The sequence below is a fragment of the Aquarana catesbeiana genome, linkage group LG03 (genome assembly GCF_042186555.1).
Source record: "Aquarana catesbeiana isolate 2022-GZ linkage group LG03, ASM4218655v1, whole genome shotgun sequence".
Taxonomy (NCBI): Eukaryota; Metazoa; Chordata; class Amphibia; order Anura; family Ranidae; genus Aquarana; species Aquarana catesbeiana.
In genome coordinates this window covers 219,263,054-219,289,369 of record NC_133326.1, presented here as the reverse complement: position 1 = coordinate 219,289,369, position 26,316 = coordinate 219,263,054, and the positions used below count along the sequence as shown (strand labels likewise).

The 26,316-nt window shown below is 40.7% G+C and overlaps 1 protein-coding gene across 1 annotated transcript in view; it reads right to left on the bottom strand.

Annotated features, from left to right (window-relative positions):
- Window positions 1–26,316, bottom strand: part of SLC13A1 (solute carrier family 13 member 1) — a 96,684-nt gene that overhangs the window by 48,297 nt on the left and 22,071 nt on the right. Inside the window, exons 2-7 of the mRNA XM_073619787.1 lie at window positions 22,679–22,807; window positions 16,903–17,039; window positions 14,632–14,819; window positions 10,804–10,855; window positions 10,673–10,718; window positions 4,707–4,757 (exon numbers count right to left, since the gene is read on the bottom strand). Of these exons, the coding sequence (XP_073475888.1) occupies window positions 4,707–4,757; window positions 10,673–10,718; window positions 10,804–10,855; window positions 14,632–14,819; window positions 16,903–17,039; window positions 22,679–22,807 (603 nt within the window). The remainder of the gene's footprint in view (window positions 1–4,706; window positions 4,758–10,672; window positions 10,719–10,803; window positions 10,856–14,631; window positions 14,820–16,902; window positions 17,040–22,678; window positions 22,808–26,316) is intronic.

The following is a 26,316-nucleotide window of genomic DNA, read 5'->3' as shown; positions in this document are numbered from 1 at the left end:
GTCAGGGGGAGAGGGGGAGGGGCTGGGTCAGGGCTCCATGTCTGAATGGACACAGGCAGCTGTGACTCAGCGTGGGTGCCCCCATAGCAAGCTGCTTGCTGTGGCGGCACTGAACAGGAGGGAGGGGCCAGGATCACCAAAGGGGGACCCGGGAAGAGGAGTATCTGGGCTGCTCTGTGCAAATCCATTGCAACAGAGTGAGGAGTGAAATGAAAAATTGACGCCCTTAGAAATCCTGAAGGCGGTGATTGGTTTTCGGGGTCCTGTACACGGCTAGGCTCCCAAAAAGTCTCACACATGTGGTATTCCCGTACTCAGGAGAAGAATGTATTTTGGGATGTAATTCCACATATACCCATGACATGTGTGAGCAATATATCATTTCAGTGACAACTTTGTGTAACATTTTTTATTTTTTTTTTGTCATTTTCCAAATACTTGTGGCAAAAAAATAAAACATTCGATGGGCTCAACATGCCTCTCAAATTCCTTGGGGTGTCTACTTTCCAAAAAAGAGGTAATTTGGGGGGGGGTGTACTGCCCTGCCATTATATCACCTCAAGAAATGAGGCAGTCATAAACTAAAAGCAGCATAAATTCCAGAAAATGTACGATAGTTTGTAGATGCTATAACTTTTGCGCAAACCAATAAATATACGCTTATTTATTTATTTTTTACCCAAGACATGTGGCTGAATACATTTTGGCTTAAATGTATGACTAAAGTTGAGTTTATTGGATTTTTTTTTATAACAAAAAGTATAAAATATATATTTTTTTTTAAATTTTCTGTCTTTTTTCATTTATATTGCAAAAAAAAAACCACAGAGGTAATCAAATACCACCAAAAGCTCTTTTTGTGGGGAAAAAAGGATGCAAATTTTGTTTGTGTACAGCATTGCACGACCACGCAGTTACCAGTTAAAGCAGCACAGTGCCAAATTGCAAAAAGTGCTCTGGTCATTAACGGGGTAAAACCTTCCGGGGCTCAAGTGGTTAACTTACAGTCTCCTAACCGTCCCTAATATATCCCTATTCTGTTTGTTAGCTTTCTCTATGCTTTCCCAAAAACAGATTCTATTTCAGTGACAGTCCATGGCTGCTCTGTACCTTTTTACAGTTTGGGGGTTGGCTTGTCCAAAAGCTCTGTAATTGGTCTTTCCAATCCTGATGGTCATAGTTAAAAAGCCATGCAGTGCATTATGTTTTAAAATAAAATCCTCCCGGGCAAAACTGCTTAAAAATTTGCTGTGAACATGAATCTTGAATCCACAGAATTGCCCTCGAACTAATGGTACCTAAACCTAATCCCTTATTCAGAAGGTGTGTCACCTGTCTGGCTGTGTGGTGTGAAAAATTTACGTAAACCAGATGATCAGCTGGACAGAAAAATAAATTCCTTTCCTGGTAAAACAGTAATCATAGATTTATGTCAGAATTGTTGCTCTACATAAAGATGGCCTAGGGCGAATATTGCCAAGACCCTGAAACTGAGCTGCAGCACGGTTGCCAGAACTATACAGCGGTTTAACAGGACAGGTTCCACTTAGAACAGGCCTCTCCGTGGTCGACCAAAGAGGTGCAGTGCATGTGCTCAGCATCATATCCAGAGGTTGTCTTTGGGAAATAGAGGTATGAGTGCTGCCAGCATTGCTGCAGAGGTTGAAGGGGTGGGGGGGTCAGCCTGTCAGTGCTCAGACCATACGCTATACACTGCATCAAATTGGTCTGCATGGCTGTCATCCCAGGCCTCTTCTAAAGATGATGCATAAGAAAGCCCGCAAACAGTTTGCTAAAGACAAGCAGACTAAGGGCATGGATTACTAGACCAAGAAAAACATATTTGGTTCAGATGGTGTAAATCATGTGTGGAGGCAACCAGGTGAGAAGTACAAAGACAAGTGGGTCTTGCGTAGAGTCAAGCATGGTGGTAGGAGTGTCATGGTCTGGGGCTGCATAAGTGCTGCCGCCACTGGGGAACTACAGTTCATTGAGGGAACCATGAATGCCAACATGTACTGTGACATACTGAAGCAGAGCATGATCCACTCCTTTCAGAGACTGGGCCACAGAGCAGTATTCCAACATGAGAACGACCCCAAACACACCTCCAAGACGACCAATGCCTTGCTAAAGAAGCTGAGGGTAAACTGGATGGACTGGCTAAGCATGTCTCCAGACCTAAACCCTATTGAGCATCTGTGGGGCATCCTCAAACAGAAGGTGGAGGAGCGCAAGGTCTCTATTATCCACCAGCTCCGTGATGTCATCATGGAGGAGTGGAAGAGGACTGTGAAGCTCTGGTGAACTCCATGCCCAAGAGGGTTAAGGCAGTGCTAGAAAATAATGGTGGCCACACAAAATATTGACACTTTGGGCCCAATTTGGACATTTTCACTTAGGGATGTACTTACTTTTGTTGCCAGCGTTTAGACATTAATGGCTGTGTGTTGAGTTATTTTGAGGGGATAGCAAATTGACACTGTTACAAGCTGTACACTCACTACTTTACATTGTAGCAAAGTGTAATTTCTTCAGTGTTGTCACATGAAAAGATATAATCAAGTTTTTACAAAAATGTGATCGGTTTACTTACTTTTGTGAGATACTGTATATATATATATATATTGGAGCGTAATGTTTATTGTGGTATTTTTCGGTCTCAGTACCTCTACCACCAATCTGTTTTTCATAAATTTTATCTACTGCATTTTAACACTATTTTTACCAGTTTGTATGTATGAACATTTTTCTTTATCTAAAGATAGGGTTCTCTTTTGTGTGTTTTCTTTAAGTTTCACATTGCACCACCCTGGTCCTTGTAGTCCTCCTGGCCCAGTACTTTCAAACCCGCTAACCATCTAGAGAAGGGGCAGTTAGCTCTGAAACGCATCACGCATCACCAGCCCACGCTCTCCACATGTGCATCCCATGGCTGCACACATTATCCCCACTGACAGTGCAGGATACAGCGTGCCAGTAATGGCTGTGGATTTAACAAATCATCGGCTGAATAACGGTACTGGGACTGCTTCTTGTCTACATCTTGGAGCTATGGAGACAACTTTTTTTCACCTTTGAACATATACTGAATATGACTGCATGTTGCTTTTTATCTGTTGATAAAACTATAATATTATTAACAACCTCCTATGTCCTGTCATATGCATTTATCATCGTCTCCTGATATGTGACTGTGCCTAGGAACCCATATGGCTACAGCTTCTTAGCTGTGTATCCGCAGTGTGATATAATCTAAGACACTGTGCCTCTGACTGCTAGTCTTATTATTCGGTTATATCATTATTGTGGTGCTTAAAGTTCCCCTTGTTACAGAGGGAGCTGTAACGAAGGACCTGCAATACAAGGATCTCCCTGCGTCTGATTCATTCCCTCAGCGGTACTATGATTTATGCCCCTCTTCTGATAGTCATCAGGGCCCAACTTCAACATGAAGAAGTAAAGCCTTGCTTCTACCAAAATGGCTTTGACCACACAAAGACACAGCGTAGGACAATGCATGGTAAGTCAATGAGGGGAAAAAGATCAGCTTTAGACCCCCCCCCCCCCCCCCACAGTGCTCATGGCTTATAAATCTTCTTTTTACATTAAAATACTGCCACTATATACCTTTTTGGATGATCTGTATACCATGGTTACATGATAAACTGCACAGTTTCTCCAGTGCTGAGAGTTTCAGGTAGGAGGAGATTTCCACTACAGCCTGTATACACGCCCACATGTGTGATGTCAATATCATGTGACCTGGCTAGCTCTGAGAACAAGTAAATGTCCTCTCCAGCATAAAAGACACCACTAAGCTACCCTGCCTGTGTTAGCTGGCCTTCCCCGGAGAATGCTGGAGGGGGATTATCTATGCATACAGGATAAAACAGCCTTTTTACAAAATGCAGCAGATTAACCCCTTAAGTTCCACCGTGAGTATAGCAAGCATGCTATGCTGCATATAAAGACTGATTTTACTGTTGTGGGTTTAGTAACATTTTAAGTCACTTTTTTATTTTCTATATAAAATTCATCATTGCAGAATAAACCTAATACAAAAGTCCCTGCTCATACTCAAGTGACTGAAGTCACTGATATTGTAACTTATGTCTGCTACATTCATTGTTTTTACCTTTCTGCAGCTGTAAATACCATTTACCTATGTAAGCTTGTGAAACAACGAACCAAAACAACTACATGACTGTGCTCCTTAATAATGACAATTTCTGCAGGCAGAGGTAGGGGGAAGACACATCTGGGAGTTTTGTTTGATATTTAGATCTCAGTGCAGTGAGAAACATTTTAATAAGTTGCTATTCAGCTGGCAGGAACTTTAACTTAAAAAGTACAAAATACTGCAGAAAATGTTGGATGTGTGTATTTAGCGATGTATCCATAAGGCAATGATTATTCTGAGTAGGTCTTCCACCAAAGGCTAAGATTAATGTTTTCAATGCAAGTCATACAATTTATATAATCAGTGAGATAAAGATAATAAAATAAATGTATTTCTTTAAATGCATAGCATTAATGCAACATTTCCTAAACATGATACAGTATATCAATGCTTTTAAAAATATTTATAGACATATGTGCAATAATCTGAAATATAGAATGATTATTACTTGACTATGTGCTCTGAGTACTGTCTAAGCAGGATGTACAACGTCTTATATATTGGTACTTGATCTAGATCTTACCGCATTATATTCTTCCTGTTTTTTATGTTGATCCTTATAGTCTTCAGCAGTCTGATTGGAGATGAAAAGTAAACATTTACTTTACATATGATTTCACAAAAATACTTGTTTTATTTGTGATCTCTACCTTATTGCCCATTAAAATATACAGTAAATGGCAAAATAAGTGCATTTATTTCCTATGACACTCCTAACCTGACCTTGCATAGTAGAGGTTGTTTGCATGTGACTCCACAAGTCAGGTAGGATAAATGCATATATTTGCATGTTCATATATCTAAGCACTTAGAAGACACTCTTAGCAGTTACCGTATCACAAGAACAGCAACACTTGGCCACAAACATCCAACTCAGCCTGTAGCATTTTTCACTCTAGATCAATAAGTGGAAGCATATTCTACCCATACATAAAGGCTGATTTACCAAAGGAGCTGAGAATTTCTAACTGAAAAAATGCGTAAATATTCACTTCAATTATCCAAGGATGTGAAAAACATCTGAACATGATAAGATATACAATAGCAACAGGTATTTGTTTGACGTGATTGGATAACTGAAGTGAATATTTACACATTCCTTAATTAGACGCTCAAGCCCCATACACATGGGCTGAATTTTGAGGGGCATATGTACTTCAGCCATTTGGCGGGCTTCTGTCGAAGGGGCATGACCGAAAAAGGTTCAGCCACCCGGCTCCCGCTCTGCTGACTGGAGTGTTCTGGCGGGGGGGCCATCCCCTGTCAGAACACAATAGAACAGCAGGGAGAGCGCTGTAATAACATCGGATTGTTAGTACAGTGGCTTCAACCTGAGCTGTCAGTTTTTTTCATTCAGCGCGCTGGGTTGAATGAAAAAAAAACAAACTAGCAGTGTGTACTAGGCTTAACTCCCTCAGTAAATCCTCCTTATTATATTACTGTCAGAAATTGATCCTATCCAAATTGGTGATCCATATATATGCATTTAATAAGATTTTTAACAAGCAGATAAATGAGTTATTGTTACACAAATACAATCTAGTTATTTTTATTATAGGCATTTATATAGCACCAACAATTTAGCACGGCACTTCACATATTGTGCATTCACATCAGTCCCTTCACACAAGCAGTTTACAATCTAATTTATCCCATATGAACACATACACATATTAGGGCCAATTATCCTACCAGCATGTCTTTGGAGGAAACTCACACAAGCACAAAGAGAACATGCACACTCCATGAAGGTAGTGTCCTAATTGAAATTCATGCCATGGACCCTAATGCTGCAAGACAGTATTGCTAACCACTAAGCCACTGTGCTGCCACATGTTTAAATTATATTATATAGCACAATGCAGGTCTGCCTATAATGGAGGTATAGGACGCATTACAGGTGAAATTTTGAGTTAATCTTCAAATATGTAAATAAATGCATCACAATGGTTTCTGATATAGTCTTTCAGGATGGTTTTCTAAATGAATCATGTATTTGAATGCATTGCTTGTGCATAATACAAAGCTTGACTCTCTTTTGCATTCAAATAAGTAAGCATTTATCATACGCTTTGTCACATGTTTATGACTCAAGAGGGTATAAAAAAAATCCACGTAAGAAATACAAGTAATGATCCCACAATATGCGCTTGACCTAAATCACCCCAGTCAATGTCTTTTCAATAGAATCTTGCACTGTTGACATGACAAATGACATTGCCTCTTCATTGAAATTCCCTAGATGCACGTTTCCATTTTCTGTAAACTAATTTGCTTTGTTTTAGGAATACAAATAACCCTAAAAACTGCAATAATCCAGAAAGTAAAAAGGCTATAGTTCCAAACTCAGGTTTTTATGTAGTTTGAAACCTATTTACCAAACAGGAAGAGATGAGGGTCAGACTTATTAAGGGCCCATTCACACCTTAGCATTTTCAGCTCATAAAACGCTCATCTCATAGGTTCCAAAACGCTCAACAAGCAAAATCCCAATAATTTAAATGGCCCCTGTTCACATCTGAGTGTTCTGTTGCCTGAAGCAAAATGCCTTAAGTGTGAAGGGCAGTGAAGGGAAGTGAACTGAAGTGATTTTGAACCAGATTTGTACTCACTAAAAACAGCTAACTGAATAAAAAAGCTCTATGCAGTTTGGTCAGTTTTAGAAAGGCACCAAAATGATCTATCTGAGCACAGTGAAGTTATTTAAAACTAAATACGGACTTTAATACATTAGTGCTACAAAGACAAGCAAAACAAAATAGACCTCTCGGACCTCTACTATTCTCAGCCTTCACATCCTCCTTGGGTTAGCTGATAGTCTCTCATGGCTTTCAATATGATTTTTACGCTGACAACACTGGAATCTATCTCTCTCCCAGCTCACTCCATCCCCCTTCTCAGGTATCACTAATTTACTAACAGAGATATCTGTATGGATGTCACACCACTTCCTCAAAATCAACCTGTCCAAACCTGATCTCATAATATTTCCTCCCCCACGTGCCCCTTCCCCTGACTTCTCTCTCAAGAACAATGGCACAACCATCAACTCATCACCGCATGCCTGGGTGCTATGTGTTATCTTGAACTCTGAACCCTCCTTTCGGCCCCAGATCCAATCAGTTCCCAAAGCCTGCCACCTTAATCTCCACAACATCTCCAAAATACGTCCCTTCCTATCCAATGAAACCGCAAAGCTCCTAGTTCACTCCCTGGTTATCTCTCACCTTGACTACTGCAACTCCCTCCTCATTGGCTTATTTTTAAATAGTTTATCCCCTACTCAGTCCATCATGAATGCTCAACTATTTCCAACTCTTTCCACTTTTAGGCGATCCCTAAAAACTTACTCTTCAGAGAAGCCTATCCTGCCTCCACCTAACAACTGTACTTTGATTTTCTCCATCAGCTCACCCCCACAGTTATTACCTTTTGTATCACTTCACCCTCCCTTTTAGATTGTAAGCTTTAATGAGCAGGGCCCTTTGATTCCTCCTGTATTGAATTGTATTGTAAGTGTACTGTTTGCCCTAACGTTGTAAAGCACTGCGCAAACTGTTGACGCTATAGAAATCCAGAATAGTAAAAATAATTTTAAAAAAATAAAGGAGAGAACACAATTAATGAGAACTAATTAAGGTTATAGTGGTTGTAAACCCTTTATATATATATATATATACCCAGTGAAGTGACTGACCTCAGGGGATACACAGAGGTGAAACAAATCCTACTATATAAGGTGTACCTGTTTATCTGCAGTATTGTCCTCTCTATGTCTATTCAAAGTTCATAATTTATAAAACTGTGCTTTCAGAAAACAGGGGATGGGGAGCTGAAATTATACACTGCAGAGCTCAGTGAGGAGAGCTGATTGGAGGGAAGGGACACACCCCCCTTTCTACAGGACACAGGAACAGAGCTGAGGCTGTGTGCTGGAGCTTCCGCCCAATCACCTTTTTTTTTTTCTTAGTGATTCATGCTGATAGCAGATGCACAAAGCAGCAGACAGAAATAACACTTAGTGCTCTTAAGCACTTCTTGACACAAGTACACAGTATAGAAGGATATGGTTTGTCCACATTTTATGTCTGAGGTTTATAATAACTTTAACTAAGGGTGCACTCACACTGGCAGTTTTAACTGAGCCCCGGGATGGTTCACCCTCATGCACTGATTCATTTGTGTTGTGTGAGTGCTCTGAGCCATGCCTGGGAGCAGTTAGGTGCACAGTGCCCAAGACCACTTGGAAGACATGATCTTGGGAACTGTCTACCGATCAACTTCTGTACAACCGCCCTGTTGTAAAATGTACTCTTGATCAGCACTGCCAGCTATATTTAGGATAGCTGATCACTGTATTATGACAGCAGGATAGTCTCCCTGCTATCAGAATACGCAGGCACAGTGGGAGGATTCCACCATTCGCCTCAAATGTGTCAATATGGGAATCAAGTCTTTTGAATCATAAATGAATCATCTATGGGCCGCTTTCCTTCTGTTCTTGGTACTATGTACTCTGTCTGTCAGTCTGGAATCTGGACTCTATTTGTATGTGCATGAACTGATTGTCAATCTGCTGACTCTGCTACTGCCTGCTGTTTGATCCAAATATTTGTTTGAAGAGAAACTTTCTCTAAAATTAAACTTTCCCCCTCTTAAATCCTCCTCCCCCTTCAGCTACACAAAAAGACCCTCCTTCCCCCTTTTTCATTTTTTGCTGTTCCCTGTTTTTTCTATTGTCCACACTCTGACTTAGATGAGCCTCTTTATGCCAAAAGTGACATGCTGGCACCCCACCCAGAGCCATCTGTGATATGCACATCACATATTCCAGAAGGCTATGACTCCCATTCATAAAAGAAGCAGAAGGGTGGGCCTGGAGGTTTATTAGCAGGAAGCAGCTACCTAAACCCATGAGAAACAGCCTCCTCCTGATGAAATCATGGAGGAAGATGGCATTGTGGGACTGGAGAGGTGGCAGTGCAGCAGATAGCATCAGGAAAACACTGGATCCACTGGGTTGGTGAATATCTGAATGAAGGATAACCCAGCAGGTAAATGGGAAGTTTAAAAAACTAAATGGGCAGTTAAAGTGAAATTCCTTTTTAAGAATTTACACCTCTAGCATTTGTCTTGCCTATTATCTTCTACTGCTCTGATAACACTGAAAGTCTAAGGAACTCTGTGACATACTGACTGCAATACATTGAAGACCAAAATACATGGTAACAATAATGTAACCAATAATATAACCCCCATTTGCAGCTTTATTCATACAGGAGACTGTGTCAGCATACCTCTTCATTCATACAGGACCACTCTGTCAACACAAAACAGGACTGAGCTGTCCAAGTGACAGCCAAGCCCTGCAGATTCCACCGGGATTGCCATTGTTTGCAAACTTCATACTTGCAGTACCCTAAGCAGGCACCTTTGCAGACTATGCAGAACCTATCCTTTCCAAAGGACAACAGGCTAGATTTTAATTTTTTATTTTGGTTTTCCCAAAACACTTTAATCCCTAACATATTTTGCATACCTACACACATAGCAAAGTAACCATTCAACAACATTATTTCTATTGACTTAACTGCAATACACGTCGTATAGTGACATATAAGGTGAAGAGATAAGAATATATCGAATACTATAGTCTCCTGTGGTTATGCACATATTGCTGTAGCTAGAGTTGTACAAATTCCAGGCATAATTAAATGTACAACCACCTGTTAGTTTGCATTCCTGAAACCAATGCAAACCATATTCCTTATCAATAATTGAGCCATTATTTTACAAAAGTTATTACAGCTCATCTAAATAAGGGATTTAAAATGTCTTTGTAATGTGATATTGGCAATCTTTCAATTTTTTAATTTGAATTTAATATTTTACAAATAAAGCAGATACCAGCAAAGTGTTATTCTTAATTATCAATTTACCAAGGTAATAAAAATCTCCTGTGTGGCAAAGCTCTTACACCTTTACAAACATAACCAAATATTTACAGGATTCATGGGCATATATAAAGGTAAAAAAACAGTTTAGGAAACTGATTCCATTATATAGTTTCAGTGAACCTATATTTACTTACAATTTTGCAGACAATTCAATATAATAGGAGCATGAAAAAGATAAAAAGAAAATGTCTTTCCCAGAACTAAGGGTGTTTTTGAAGTGGACACAAAATTGCTCACTTGAGGAACCATTAACATAACCATTGACATGATTTGACATGGCTTAAGCTGGGGCTACGTGACTGATAAGATCTTTTTGTTAGAATGTGATTTTACCACTTATTTATTGGCAGTAATCCAATTTGAAATTTTTACAGCATGGAAATCATTGTGATGCTATGAGTCAACAAACAGTTAAATCTCTCAGTAACAGAGCTAGAATAGGTGATGATCTCCTTCCTATATATCAAGCAAGCTTGCTAGCTGACTGATTTCAAGGTATTCAAACATACAATATCATAAAATATAAACATACTCTGCCTTTTTCATCATTCCATGTTGTTACTGTTCCATTAGTATACCTGCAAGACAAACACAGCAATGAATTTAAATGATTTTAGGTGGCTCTGAAAAAGTATATTGAGGTTTGTAAAATTCTGCCCTTACCCATTCTCATATTTTTCTGGATCACTTTTTGTAGTTATCTCATCTGTGTTTTCTGTAAGGTATTAGCACAAAGCATAACATTGTGAATGATTCTATGATGTGCTGCCTGTCATACCAATGAATGCCAGTTGAAATTATAGTTGTGTGGAAAACACATTTTGTCTATGCCCACCTTTACAAAACTGCAATTTTAGAAGAAATACTGATGGAAGGCAACATGGTTTAATATCATATTTCTGGAGTTTCACTTCCTGGTTGAGGCAGACAGGTGGCCTTTGGAATGTAACAAGTTGCACATCAAAGCTTTGTATCATATCAGATTATTAATCTGAAGAAGCAGGGCTGAACAAAAGCTTGGCTCTGGACCGCCTGATATGATAACGCTATGCAAGCCAACTTCAAAGAGGGCCATGGTGGCCAGGATAATTGATGAAGTTGGGTTACAAATATCAAAGGATCAAAGGCAGTGAAGATTGACCCAGAACATGGACAATGCTGCCCCTAGAGGCCAATACAGCAGGGCGGACAGAAATATAATATATTGAGAAGGACTGCCCCGTAACTACTTTCAGTCCAGACCCAACAATGGGGTTGGGTCTGGACGGTGTATGGATGGAGTTTAAAAAGTGCACATAGGAGGCAATTTGTCCCTTTTCCCTCTTGATGGCTCTCTGTGCCGCATGGCTCTCTCTGTTACCATCCCAAGACCAGCTGATGATACCATATCTATAGGACAGCTTTGTGATAAGTAAGGTATATTTGATGTTTCTTGTTGTTATATGCTTTGTAATATCTTTTTTTAGTATTTCCATGTTAGCGTTTTCCTATTTTCTTGGGAAATAAATAAGACATTGTTTTATTAAGCAGTGTGTTTGTTTTCATAGTTAACCTTATATTATTGAGCTATCAAAAGTATCTATCAGAGTTTTAACAGACTAGCTAACTATAGGAATAGACAAATTAATACATATATGGAATAAATAGAGGGAATCCGTAACCACCTTCAGATAATATTTAGTTTAGAAGTTATTTCAATTAGCAATTTTATTTCTAATATAATTTCAGATTTTGTGCATGAAACATACTATATGTTGTGCCAATAGTAAACAATTATCAACTTTGAGACACAAGTATGTATATTTCTCTAGATTTTAGTAATGGAAAACAGTCATGCAATTTGTCTGACTTTAGAACTGCAAAATTATTAAATAGGCCCCCAAAAATTATGAATACAGCAAAAAAACCCCCAAAAACTTAAAGTGGAAGTAAACCCATCGATTTAACAGTTCCAAGAAAACAGTTACATTCCTGGCATGTGCTGAGAATGTAACTGTCACATTGGTTGTACTCTCAACCAAACTGTCAAACCATCCAATGGTTGGTGTCATAACTGATCACATGGGCAGCATCATGGTAGCTGAAGATTAAACAGAGGCCAAGATGGCGGCTTCCTTCACTGAAAACGATAGGAGGATTTACTTCAACTTTGAAAGTCAGCTCCAGGTACCATATGTGTAATATCTGTAGACATGTTTTTAGCCCCTTACCCACTTGCTCAAGTAGGCAAAATATCAACATGGCTTTTGAACCTTAAAATCTTATCCAGAGTTTTCTACTGTTAGCATAGACATAGGACATTATTTTATATCTATGGCTATCTTTATGCTTGTATGTTAACCACTAGTCTTACATTACTTATGTTGGCGGAATTCATCTCTGCAACCACTTGCTACAGAAGGTTGCTGTGATAATGTGCTTGTACCATAGAATTTGTCTTTCCTGTATGTTGGCCTGTTGTCCCTGCACCTTGCCTTTACATTCCTATGTCTTAATAAGTCTGATCTCTTTTCAACATCCTAAATCCTGTCCTGTCTGTCTTACATCTGGTGTCAGGGGGCTGTAGGAGAACTGGCAATAGTGCACATTGCCATGCACACTAATGCAAGAAGTGCGAACGGGCACATGCAGATTTGCAACGGAGCTAACAGGCTAACACGCATACGCAAAAGTGGCAATTGGCGAAAGCGCGTACGCACAACGTAACAGATGTGGCCACTTGCTGGCCTATATAAGACTGCTGCTAAGCCCACCTCATTGCTGTATTGCCATCAGCCTTACTCTGTTCCTGAGCCTCTGTGCAAATACTGTTTGGATCCCCTGTTGTGACCCAGCTTGTTCCCGACCTGTCTGATCTGCTCTCCTGGTTTGACCGCCTGGCTTGCTTTACCGACTTGTTGCCTTCTCCAGCACCTGATCCCGGCTTGTATCACAGACTTTGCTGCAGTTGTTCCTGCCTGTCTTCCTGTACAAGACCTTTGGCTTGTCTCTGTTTCTGCAACCTGCCTCTTACTCCTGCCGGATCTACTGTGTTTGACCCCTGGCCTGGCTTCCACTACCGTCCCTTGCACACACCTTGCCAAGTATTACTGAGGATTCCTAGAGACTTTGGTCCAGCTGTGTTTCCTGCATTACCCAGTATTCTTCAGGTGACCACCAGCTCTTCTCTTATGAATCCTTCTGGCAACCTGTGCTTCTCTGGGCACTACACCCTCTGTACCCAACCTCAGGGGTGTACTGCACTCAGCTTTAAGGGGAGCCCTCTTGGCATTTCGGCCTCCAACCAGGTACATGACATCTGGACTTCAGGTTGGTATGCTCTTACATTTTGTGCCATATGTTCAGTATCCTTTGCATTCTGATCTTATCTAGATATTTCATTTCTCTGTCCTTAATACCTTTGTCTGAAGATTTTATTTTATGCTGTACCCTGTCTTCACAATTTTTTCACACTTGTAGCCATTCCAGTGCTATACCATGCACTTTCATCTTTATACCCTGATTTTCTTTACCCATTGTTTCCTGTAGAGTATCAGTGTTCTGTCATCTCTTATGTGTCCTGTACTCCAGTTACAATGATCCTTTTCTGTTTGGATATTGGCACTTCATGGCAGGATGTAGGAGGGGATTCACTGCGCCATAAGACCTGAGGCAATTACGTACATACTAAACTTCAGCAAACGCTGAAAGCAAGAGGGCACTGAGACTTTAGAACCCCTTCTTTTACCTACAGATAGATGCTAACTCTTAAAACCTCTTGTATGTTTCTGTCATATTCAAATTATTTTTATTCCTCTAACTCTAAACCCTGATTTAGTCAACTTCTTCTTCTGGCTCTCAATCTTCTGTCAGCCACATGTTTTAGTTTAATAATTTTGTCCTCACTTCCCCCAGCTGTAGGAGCTTCAGCTGTATCAATCATCACAAGGCAGAAATGTAAGCCATTCAATTCTTTGCTGTAAGGAGCATACCAGGGTAATTTCAGACTTGCTTTCCATTTTTTATCTTTCCCGGTGTGTTTTGTATGGTGGGTAAATGGTGAATATTTTTTGTTGAAACACATTACAAGTGTACAGCAACAATTCTTTATGGGTGTACTGCTTATGCGGGAAGGTCAGACGCATGTGTGTCCTAAAGTTCAATAATTAATTGTAACTAAAATGTTCCAGCTTTGCCTCATTTGGTGTTGCTATATAAAAAGAATGCTTCAGGAAAAATCCCTTGATTTTTCATAGCAGTCAGTCAGTTTCCAGCTTTAATTTCTGCAGTCCAGGTATCAAAATGGCTTGCTATTGGCAATAAAGAGGTTGTGGTTATTTCACTTTTCATACATGAGTACCATTGTCTCTATATTGAAATGTGCAAGATGGAGAAGATGTGAAGCTTCCTTTAGCAAAGATCAAGATATAGGCATAGACATAGACTGATTAACATAAAGTTTGATGGCTAGCAATGCACACTGGTTTTAGTTAAATAGGAAATCATATGTACCTTCAAGTTCAAACACCTCACTGTAAATGCCGTCTGAGGAATTAATTTGCATGGCATCAACTTCTGCCTCAGCATTAATGATTTGCTGTGCTACTGCTTCTACAATTGGCATCACCATGGCAGCAGTAGAAGTGTTGCTGAGCCACATGGACAGAAAGCCAGTGCTGAACATAAATCCCAGCATAAGCCTGCAAAGTGTGCACACTAGAATTAGCAAGCTAACAACCAATGCATGTATAAACAGGAAGCAATCAGCGCAAACAAGTAGGTGAAATTAATGGATGCAAGCTGAACACTATAGGTAATCACAAAGCCTATATTCAATCTATAAAAGAATGTTAGTGCAGCGCAATAATATGAGGAAGAAAGTCCATTTCAAAATATAAGGACTCAGATGTCCAAAATGAACAATGGCAAGTTCCCTCGTGATGGAAAAGGAGATAAATTCTCCAGTGGTAAATCGGTGACAATATCCTCCACCACAGACAAACAGATGTGCTTACCGCATCAGGTGGACCTCTTATTATAGGAGGTCAGAAACACATATACACTCCAATGCAGCTGCGGGGGTCCCCAATCCAACACCATGAGACACCGATCCAGCAGTGAGATGCAGCGGTATTGGTTCCCAAAGTGGCAATAATAATGTGAAGACATAACGGTCCCACAAAGAAAAAAACGCTCTAAGTGCACTCCGTAAGTTTATTCAAGTAGGTAAAAAGCATAAAATATAGCGCTAACAAGCGCATGCAATAAAAATGTCAATGAAAAGTTTCAATGGCTAAAACGGCATGTTCTCATACAAACAACTGAGAGATGGCAGCGGGTGACGTGCATAGTATAAGCTCCTCCCCAGATACTATGCACGTCACCCGCTGTCATCTCTCAGTTGTTTGCATGAGAACATGCCGTTTTAGCCATTGAAACTTTTCATTGATATTTTTATTGCGTGCGCTTGTTAGCGCTATATTTTATACTTTTTACCTACTTGAATAAACCTACAGAGTACACTTAGAGTGTTTTTTTCTTTTTGGGACCGTTGTGTCTTCACATTATTATTGCCGCTTTGTGAACCAATACCGCTGCATCCCACTGCTGGATCGGTGTCTCATGGTGTTGGATTGGGGACCCCCACAGCTGCATTGGAGTGAGCCTTCATCTCTCAGTGGATATATGCGTTTCTGACCTCCTATAATAAGAGGTCCACCTGATCCGGTAAGCGCATCTGTTTGTCTGTGGTGGAGGATATTGTCACCGATTTACCACTCGAGAATTTATCTCCTTTTCCATCACGAGGGAACTTGCCATTGTTCATTTTGGACATCTGAGTCCTTATATTTTGAAATAGACTTTCTTCCTCATATTATTGCGCTGCACTAACATTGTTTTATTAACAACCAATGCATACATGTGTTCTCTGAAAAGATAAATATGCTTTAAACAAAGTATTATGTTTCCAGTACTATGGTTGTGGACAAAAGTCTCCACAAATTAAATTATGCTGTATCATGTATCTATATGGGACAGGGGGTCGACCACCCCATTACCTGATGTACCACCCTATGCAGACTTGTGGGGAGTTCAAAAGATACCTTATTAGTGTTTTGCCAGATTTATCAGGTGCCAATGTTTTACACCTTACGACTAGTGCTTTCTACCCTTGACTTCATGACCTACTTCAAAATGGCCTTGAAGAAGTACATGTCTCCCTTGTGACCTATCTGACCCAACACCAATGGAGCGTAGGAAGTTAAGATTAGAAAAGGATGAAATGGGCTACCTTTCATCCTTTCCTACAAACACCTCACATAGAAATGTTATTTTTTCAACAAGTTTACAGAACAATCACATACAGCTTTAAAGGCCTTGACAAGGGGAAGTGAGGAGGGGATTTAATAGACTTGACAGCCTCCAGTGTGTTGTGTGAAACTGAGGTTCATTAACTTTTAAACATACTGCAATAAGGTTTGCATAAAGTTCTGAACTTATATGAACTAATAATTCAGCAATTAAGTGCACCCAGGCTAATTAAAGCTAATTTCTGATGAGTTGCTATGGATTAGTGCTCATGACCTCTCTTATAATGCTCCTAATGTTACATACGTAATGCCTTAGGAAGACCCCTACACACATTAGAACCTATGGAAACACATGGCTATTCGTATTCATACCCTGTTGTCTGCTTACTTTTGATTTTGTGATGCACTACCTTGGTAAATTACATTGTTCAGATGTTATGAATATGTCAGCTTGTGACAAGTGAAAACTTACCAGCCAGGATTGACGCCCACCAACATCACCATTCTTAAGGCTATTCTTTTGTGCAAGTTCCATTTTTCTATTGAGGTTGCCAAACAAATGACCCCCGTCAACAACAAATGGAAGTCTTTGAAATACGTGGATGCAATCTGAGAAAAAAAATTATATTTTAGAGTGCTAGAATTTCCATCAAAGACAACTTTTCTAACAGTTATTTGTATTTAAAATGAAAACACATCAAAATGTTTCTTTTAGAAAAATTTCAAAAAGAATCGAGCAACAGGATTGACTATACATGTGTTGCAGTAACAAATTCACTTCCAACCTGTAAGCCAATCAGTTTTGAGATTATTTCTGATTCTTTGGGCTGGTTTACACTAGGAATTGCACAGGAATGCACTGCACATTCCTGTGCAATTCACATGCAGTTCAGTGTGGTGCGATTTGAGGCCAATCATTTTGAATGGACTCAAATCACACTGCACCAGACCAAAAGTAGTGCAAGCATGTACCATGTGATCCAGGGCAGCTAAATGCACTGTGTTTGCAACCTACGTTTGGGGTGTCGTTAATGTAACATTTACATGTACTGCAGATTGCGACTGTGATGCGTTTTGAACGCAGGACAGAAAACGTGCACCGAGAGTAGGTGAGCAGGGCCTCAAGGTAATTGTACTCTGCCCATTCCCAACAGGTGTTTGTGCTGCTTTAGGGTGTATTCACGCAGGTGATTAGGAAAATACAGGCTGATCTCTTATTTTACAACTTCCAGCAGATGACATCTCTCCCTAAGCACAGGTAACTGCTGGATGTGCGAATACATGGAAAGAGCCATTGCTCCTGTCAGCCTGTCGTTACTTTGCGTCATCCACGTTATGTACCAAGGACCTCACCAGCAATTGTAGATCCACTATTTGCGAAGCCTGGGAGCCCTGTTGCTCTTCCACCGTTCCGATACGGCCCTTGGCCTCCGTGAGCCTCCCTCTTATTTTATCCAGATCATGGCAGATTAGGGTGCATTCCGATGACAGGTGATCGATTTGGACCATCAGTATGGCCTTGAAGCCCTCTATAGCCCGGCTCACATCCCGGCCACGCCCCCAACCTGTCATTACTTTGTATAGACTTCATAGTCAAAGCTGTTCACATACACCTGTGATTCCAACTGCTAGAAACTGCTTATGTTTGTTGCAGGAATCTGCTGTATACCCCTAATCATCCATGTGAATGTAGTCTTTTTGAACAAGTTAAAAATTATGTTGTATTGCATAGACAGAACTGGACTAAATTCATGTATATATAAAATGCAAATGTATATGTGTGCTGTGTACTAATCAAACAGGGCAAACTTTGTAATTTTCCTTTGTTAATTTCCCCGCCTGTTAACGAAAAGCTGTGCTAAAATAATAAGTTGGTCTTCTTTAAAGCGGAGTTCCACCCAAAAATAGAACTTCCGCTGTCAGGATTCCTCCCCCCCTCCGGTGTCACATTTGGTACCTTTCAGGGGGGAGGGGGGAGCAGATACCTGTCTAATACAGCTATTTGCTCCCACTTCCGATGAAAAATTGCTGCAGTATCCGTGGCGTTCTACGCCATGTCCGGCCCCTCCCCTGTCCCCTGGCTGTCTTCTGGGAGACACACAGGTCCCAGAAGACAGCAGGGACCACTCAGAATGCGCAGCACGTCTCATGCATGCGCAGTAGGGAACCAGGCTTTGAAGCTGCAAGGCTTCACTGCCTGATTCCCTTACTAGCAATGCCGGTGCCTCCACCACTCCGCTTTAAAAACCACCTTCTGAAAATCTTGGTTTCCTGGGTGTCAAGCTGATCTACTATTTTCACTGACCTAAAGAGCATGCAGTCAATGAAATCAAAAGGAAATTAAGATGTGTGAACCACATACTTGTCCTGGGTCAGTGACTGAGAATATAGTGAAGTTATTTAATCATCATAACAGCCAGGCAACTAGCATTTTCAAAAAGATAGGTCAGCAAATGTACTTTACTCAGTTTAGGTTCCTCTAGTCTAATGACATGTCAAAAAGGCTTACTTAACTTTTTTTTAACCTCTAAGTCATTAAAAATCTGCAGTATGGGATCATTAAAGGGCTTGTAAACCCTCGTTTTTTTTTATTAAATAACAAACATATCATACTTACCTCCACTGTGCAGCTAGTTTTGCACAGAGTGGCCCCGATCATCATCTTCTGGGGTCCCCCAACAGCGCGCGCGGCTCTTCCCCGCATCGGTAAACCCCCTAGGAGAAGCGCTCTCCCTGGGGGTTACCGTGTGGGTGCGCTCCCGAATCCAGCACTTGCGTCCATAGACACAGAATGCCGGACTTGGCCCCGCCTCCCAGTGCCTGCATCATTGAATTTGATTGAAAGCAGCTGGAGCCAATGGCTGCGCTGCTATCAATCTATCCAATCAAGAGCCGACAACCCCGGCCAGAGAGGTAGAAGCGCTTCTCTGGCGGGGGAACGAACGGGCTCAGGTGAGTAAAACGGGGGGGCTGGGGGGCTGCTCAGTGACAGAAGTTTTTGTCACCTTAATGCATCCTATGCATGTTTGGCAAATATTGGTATCATATACAAAGAAAATTAAATATCATGTTTTAGTGCTCAAAGTTTATAATGCATGGTTGTTTTTCAAAATGGATCTCTTAGGCCCTTTGATGTGGCGCCACCACTTGGTGGACTCCACTTGTTTAGCAGGAGATCACTCTACTGCTCCCCGCTGAGCAGACGATGACAGGTCTATCTCTGCTCACTGTGCAGAGCAGAGACGGACCCAGTTCCGCTCTCCCTGTGGGGAATTTGAGTGAAAATGGACCGCCTGTGCGTTTTCACCCGATCATATCCAATCCGAACCACCAGACGGATGGAAAATAGGATCACCATCCATCTGGATTTGGATTGGATAGCGAAGGGTGTCAGCGGACATGTCACCGCCGCTCCATAAGGGGTGAATGGAGGGTCCGATCAGGCAACAAATCCTGGATTTATTTATTGAATTACACACTGAACATTTTTGAAACCTTTATTTTATACTATATAAGCTATTGGATCTTTCTTGATTTACAAATTAAACACTAGGGTTGTTAATGATACATATAAATGTTTTTATGCATGTTTTATTTCATGTTTTTCCAAAAAACAAAAAGCAGCGTGATGGCTACTCAGATATAACACATTAAAGTGGTATTAAACCCAAAACCAAAAATGTAAAATATAGTAGCTTAACCACTTCTCTACCAGCCCATTGTCATATGACGTCCTCGGCTTCCCGGCGGTATAGGGGGCGTGCGCGCCCGCCGTGTCACCGAGGAGCCAATGTGCGTGCCCGGCGGCCACAATGTCCGCCGGGCACTCGCGATTGCTCGTTACAGAGCAGGAATGTGATCCACGTCCTGTCAGGGGAGAGAAGACAGATCCTGTATTGCTAGTATATAGGAACACCGATCAGTCTCCTCCCCTAGTCAGTCTCATCCCCCCACAGTTAGAATCACTCCCTAGGTAACACATTTAACACCTTGATCGCCCCCTAGTGTCTAGTGTTAACTCCTTCCCTGTCAGTGACATTTCTACAGTAATCAGTGAATATTTATAGCACTGATCGCTGTATAAATGTCAATAGTCCCAAAATAGTGTCAAAAGTCTTTCTTGAAAAAGATTTGTCAACCGCAATGTCACAGTCACGATAAAAATCGCAGATCACCGCCATTACTAGTAAAATAATAATAATAAAAATGCCATAAATCTATCCCTAATTTGTAGGCGCTATAACTTTTGTGCAATCCAATCAATATACGCTTATTGCAATTTTTTTTACCAAAAATATGTAGAAGAATACATATTGGTCTAAACTAAGGAAAAAATGTGTTCGTTTTTTTTTTTTTTTTTTCTAATTTGGGGTATTTATTATAGCAAAAAGTAAAAAATATTTGGGGTTATTTACTAAAGGCAAATCCACTTTGCACTGCAATTGCACTTCCAAGTGCACTTGGAAGTGCAGTCGCTGTAGATCTGAGGGGGACATGCAAGAAAAATAAAAAACAGCATTTTAGCTTGTACATGATTGGATGATAAAATCAGCAGAGCTATCCCTCATTTCAGATCTTCCCTTCAGATCAACAGCGACTGCACTTCCAAGTGCACTTGCAGTGCACTTATAGTGCAAAGTGGATTGGCCTTTAGTAAATCAGCCCCATTGTGTTTTTTTCAAACTTGTCACTCTTTTTTTGTTTATAGTGCAAAAAATAAAACCGCAGAGGTAATAAAATACCTCCAAAAGAAAGCTCTATTTGTGGCAAAAAAATTATAAAAAATGTATTTGGGTACAGTGTTGCAGTGTTGCATGACCGTGCAATTGTCATTCAAAATATTACAGCGCTGAAAACTAAATAAACTAATAAAACGTTTTATGCCCCTGTTGATGACTGTGTGGTCGAAACGTGTGTAGGGCCAGCTATTTCAGCTTCCCACATTGCTATTTTTATACCTTTTATTTGCTTGTGATCACCTGTATTTGTACGGTTTTTGGACATTAAAAACCATATTTTTGATCTACACTATGTGGAGTTCCTTTTTCTTTTCCTCCATGGTACCACCGAGAATCATTCAGCTCTGATCGATTTGTTCCGGTATTGGAGATCGGGTGCACTGGAGATCCATCGCCTGTTCTAGACAACCACCCCTTCATTGGTGATTGAGATCTGGATGACATCATCTGGTTGGATATCCTGGTTAATTACCTCCTTGCCTTACAGACGCACTGCTATACGGCTGATCCGGTAAGAGTACCCATCTTGTCTTCTTGAAGATTGAAGTGTGTTTTGTCACCTGTGGTCGCCTCCCCACCTGAGTGCCCTTTATTGTCCCAAGACACCGATACCCCCCTCGTTTTGGAGAAGACTCCCCACTTTCTCACCGTTTATGGACTGTGAGGGTGCCACATCTTTTAGAGACATTAGTTTGTTCATTCACAGCACGTCACTGTATTGTTGAAGTTTATCACCATATGTCACACATTCAGTGGTACATATTAGTGTATCCGTCTGCATGTAGATTCAGCGCTGCACTTTATTGTTTTATTATTTTGTGAACTTGGTTTGTTATGTGCTAGCAGCTTTAGTTGTCCACAGTTTTAGCTTGTTTCACTGGTAGCGCAGTATTTTCTTTTTATTGTGTTCTTTAGGGTGTGAAAATGCCCTGTATTGAAGTGGTTAACAATCATTAGATGTGGTGGCTGCATCAGGTTTTTTTTAGGCTTTTTCCACTGTTATCACCTGGTGATCTGGCCAGTAACACACCTCCTGTACTAGAGTGCCTACACTCTAGCTGAAGGAGCACCCTCCCTTTAGACAGCAGCATTGTCAGTCTGGGGGAAGTGGAGTGTTAGAGGTACTAGCAGATTTAGATACACTAACAAATTGAAGCCAACTTCTCATACTGTTGTTGCAACAAACTTTTTTTTCCTTTAGGGATAAAGGTTTTACATAAATAAAATAAAAAAGCTGAGGATTTTTAGCATATCTGCTAGTGTTAAATGGTTTGTCTCATCTCTGTAACTGATACATTCTGCTGGAGAGCTTGTTGTTTTTTTAAAAACAACAGACTTACTGGCTGGATAACAAGATAAAAATAGAAGAAAGAAAGCCCTAAAAAAGAAAATGAATGCAGCCATCACATCTAAGAAGCTGCAATATAACAAATGTTTGCTTTAATACTGTTAATACTGTTAATGTTAACTGTTTAATACCACTATAAAAAGGAGGAGGACTGCACTTACGGATTTAGATGGTAGAATCCCGAACAATGGAAACATTAGGGCTGGGATAAAAGCAGTGACAGACAGAGGCAAAGCTTCCGACAGCCAGAAGATAGCCACTACAAACAGTACATATGCACATTCTGCCTCCTGTAACAAGAGAAGCACAAGATGAGGGTTACATGGAATCTTCCGTGAAGGTGTTTTTTCCTCTTTTCCTATAAAGGGATTCAGACACATATAAAAAGAGACGTATGGAAATCAGAAAAACAAATAAATCATACTCACCTAGATGGCTGCAGCACTGATCCCATCTACATCTGTTCTCTGCCTCCTCTAAGACCGAGAACTGAGCGATTAAACACAGCTGATCGCTCAGCTCTCAGTCTTCAACCTGCAGAGAGCTGCTGACTGTCACCGTCTCTCTGCTCTGCCCCTCCAGCACTTACTGGAGAGCTGGGCTGTGGAGGGGTCCGGAGCTGCTGGCTCAGTCTCTCAGCAGCTTGCCGGACTCTGCCCCGCCCCGGCACCCGCGTCATTTGATTGACAGCAGTGGGAGCCAATGGCTTCACTGCTATCAATCTATCTAATCAAGAGCCGAGACCCCTGCCAGAGAGGGTGTGCGCGTCTCCGGCATGGGAACGAACGGGCTCATGTAAAACCGGGGGGGGGGGGGGGGGGGCTTGCTGGGGGGCTGCTGCTCAGCGGCAGAAGTTTTTTCACCTTAATGCATAGAATGCATTAAAGTGAAAAAATGCGAGGGTTTACAACCCCTTTAAGTATTACTAATGATTGATTGGGAATGACATGCATAACAGTGACAAAAATATATACCTCAGCGGTGACAATAGCAGGGAGAAGAAGAGAGAAACAGCCACATGAGGGGAAGTAGATAAATGCTTCCTCTGTTTTCTCATTGCTCAGCAGCCCCAGTAAATGTTAGGCTGGATTTTTATATACAGTATATATATATATATATATATATATATATATATATATATATATATACTCTGTGGGGTTGATTTACTAAAACTGGAGTGTGCAAAGTCTAGTGCCGCTCTGCATAGAAACCAATAAGCTTCCAGGTTTTATTGTCAAAGCTTAATTGAACAAGCTGAAGTTAGACGTTAATTGGCTACCACACACAGCTGCACCAGATTTTGCACTCTCCAGTTATAGTAAATCAACCCCTATATGTGTGTGCATGCGTATATACAGTATCTCACAAAAGTGAGTACACCCCTCACATTTTTGTAAATAACTTATTATATCTTTTCATGTGACAACACTGAAGAAATTACACTTTTCTACAATGTAAAGTAGTGAGTGTACAGCTTGTATAACAGTGTAAATTTTCAGTCCCCTCAAAATAACTCAACACACAGCCATTAATGTCTAAACCGCTGGCAACAAAAGTGAGGACACTCCTTAGTGCAAATGTCCAAATTGGGCCCAATTAGCCATTTTCCCTCCCCGGTATCATGTGACTTGTTAGTGTTACAAGGTCTCAGGTGTGATGTGGAGCAGGTGTGGTAAATTTGGTGTTATCGCTATCACTCTCTCATACTGGTCACTGGAAGTTCAACATGGCACCTCATGGCAAAGTACTCTCTAAAGGGGATCTGAATAAAAGAATTGTTGCTCTACATAAAGATGGCCTAGGCTATAAGAAGATTGCCAAGACCCTGAAACTGAGCTGCAGCATGGTGGCCAAGACCATACAGCAGTTTAACAGGACAGGTTCCACTCAGAACAGGCCTCGCCATGGTCAACCAAAGAAGTTGAGTGCATGTGCTCAGTGTCATATGCAGAGGTTGTCTTTGAGAAATAGATGTATGAGTGCTGCCAGCATTGCTGTGGAGGTTGAAAGGGTGGGGGGTCAGCCTGTCAGTGCTCCATACGCCGCACACTGCATCAAGTTGGACTGCATGGCTGTCGTCCCAGAAGGAAGCCTCTTCTAAAGATGATGCGCAAGAAAATAGTTTGCTGAAGACAAGCAGACTAAGCAGACTAAGGACATGGATTACTGGAATCATGTCCTGTGGTCCGATGAGACCAAGATAAACTTATTGGTTCAGATGGTGTCAAGCGTGTGTGGCGGCAACCAGGTGAGGAGTACAAACACAAGTGTGTCTTGCCTAAAGTTAAGCATGGTGGTGGGAGTGTCATGGTCTGGGGCTGCATGAGTGCTGCCGGCACTGGGGAGCTACAGTTCATTGAGGGAACCATGAATGCCAACATGTACTGTGACATACTGAAGCGGAGCATGATCCTGTCCCTTCGGAGACTGGGCCGCAGGGCACTATTCTAACATGATAACGACCACAAACACACCGCCAATATGACCACTGTCTTGCTAAAGAAGCTGAGGGTAAAGGTGATGGACTGGCCAAGCATGTCTCCAGAACTAAACCCTATTGAGCATCTGTGGGGCATCCTCAAATGGAAGGTGGAGGAGTGCAAGATCTCTAACTTCCAACAGCTCAGTGCTGTCGTCATGGAGGAGTGGAAGAGGACTCCAGTGGCAACCTGTGAAGCTCTGGTGAACTCCATGTCCAAGAGGGTTAAGGCAGTGCTGGAAAATAATGATGGCCCCACAAAATATTGATACTTTGGGCCCAATTTGGACATTTTCACTTAGGGGTGTACTCACCTTTGTTGCCAGTGGTTTAGACATGAATGGCTGTGTGTTGATTTATTTTGAGGGGACAGCAAATTTACACTGATATACAAGCTGTACACTCACTACTTTACATTGTAGCAAAGTGTCATTTCTTCAGTGTTGTCACATGAAAAGATATAATAAAATATTTACAAAAATGTGAGGGGTGTACTCACTTTTGTGAGATACTGTATATATATATATATATATATATATATATATATATATATATACATACATATATAGTGTATATATACACATTCCTCACAACTTTTTGAGATGGGAACGATGGGAACGAGGGACACCTATTAGCAAAAGTATGTAGGCATAGGAAACAACCCCTGCCATGCCCCCTTAAAGGAGAATTAAAATTCTTAGTTAAACCCACAAGTGCTTTTTTACCACTACTATTCCTTTATACTGGCTTTTGAATTTTACAAATGTAGCAATTTAGAAATAGGGTGAAAGGTTTAGCACCGTAAAACATTTTTTAAAAGATAAATAGTGCATTTTATATACTGTACAGATCAGACCAAAATGAGGGACAAATGAGGAGGAAAAAGGGCAAGAGGGACATTTTTCCAAATCAGGGACAGTCCCTTGAAATCAGAGACAGTTTGGAACTATGTACACATATACAGTATATATACAGTATATAATACATATATTGTATAGATAGATAGATAGATAGATTTTTTTGCTTGATATGATAAGGTGATTAAAGTGAATGCAGCTTCATTTAAATCACTAGGCAAAGTGAAAATGTTCTACTCCTTTAGTAAGTCAACCCCAGCATGTGTATACAGTCATGGGACATATTTATAAAGCAATAAATGTAACATATAACATACATTTACTGAAGGTGATCAATTACTGTAATTTAAAGATAAATGCACCAGAAAGATAAATGTGCAGTGAATAGTTAGGTTAGTCTGGTTGAAAAAAGTCAATCTAGTTCAACCAATAAAAAGAAAAAAACAAAAACAAAACAAAAAAA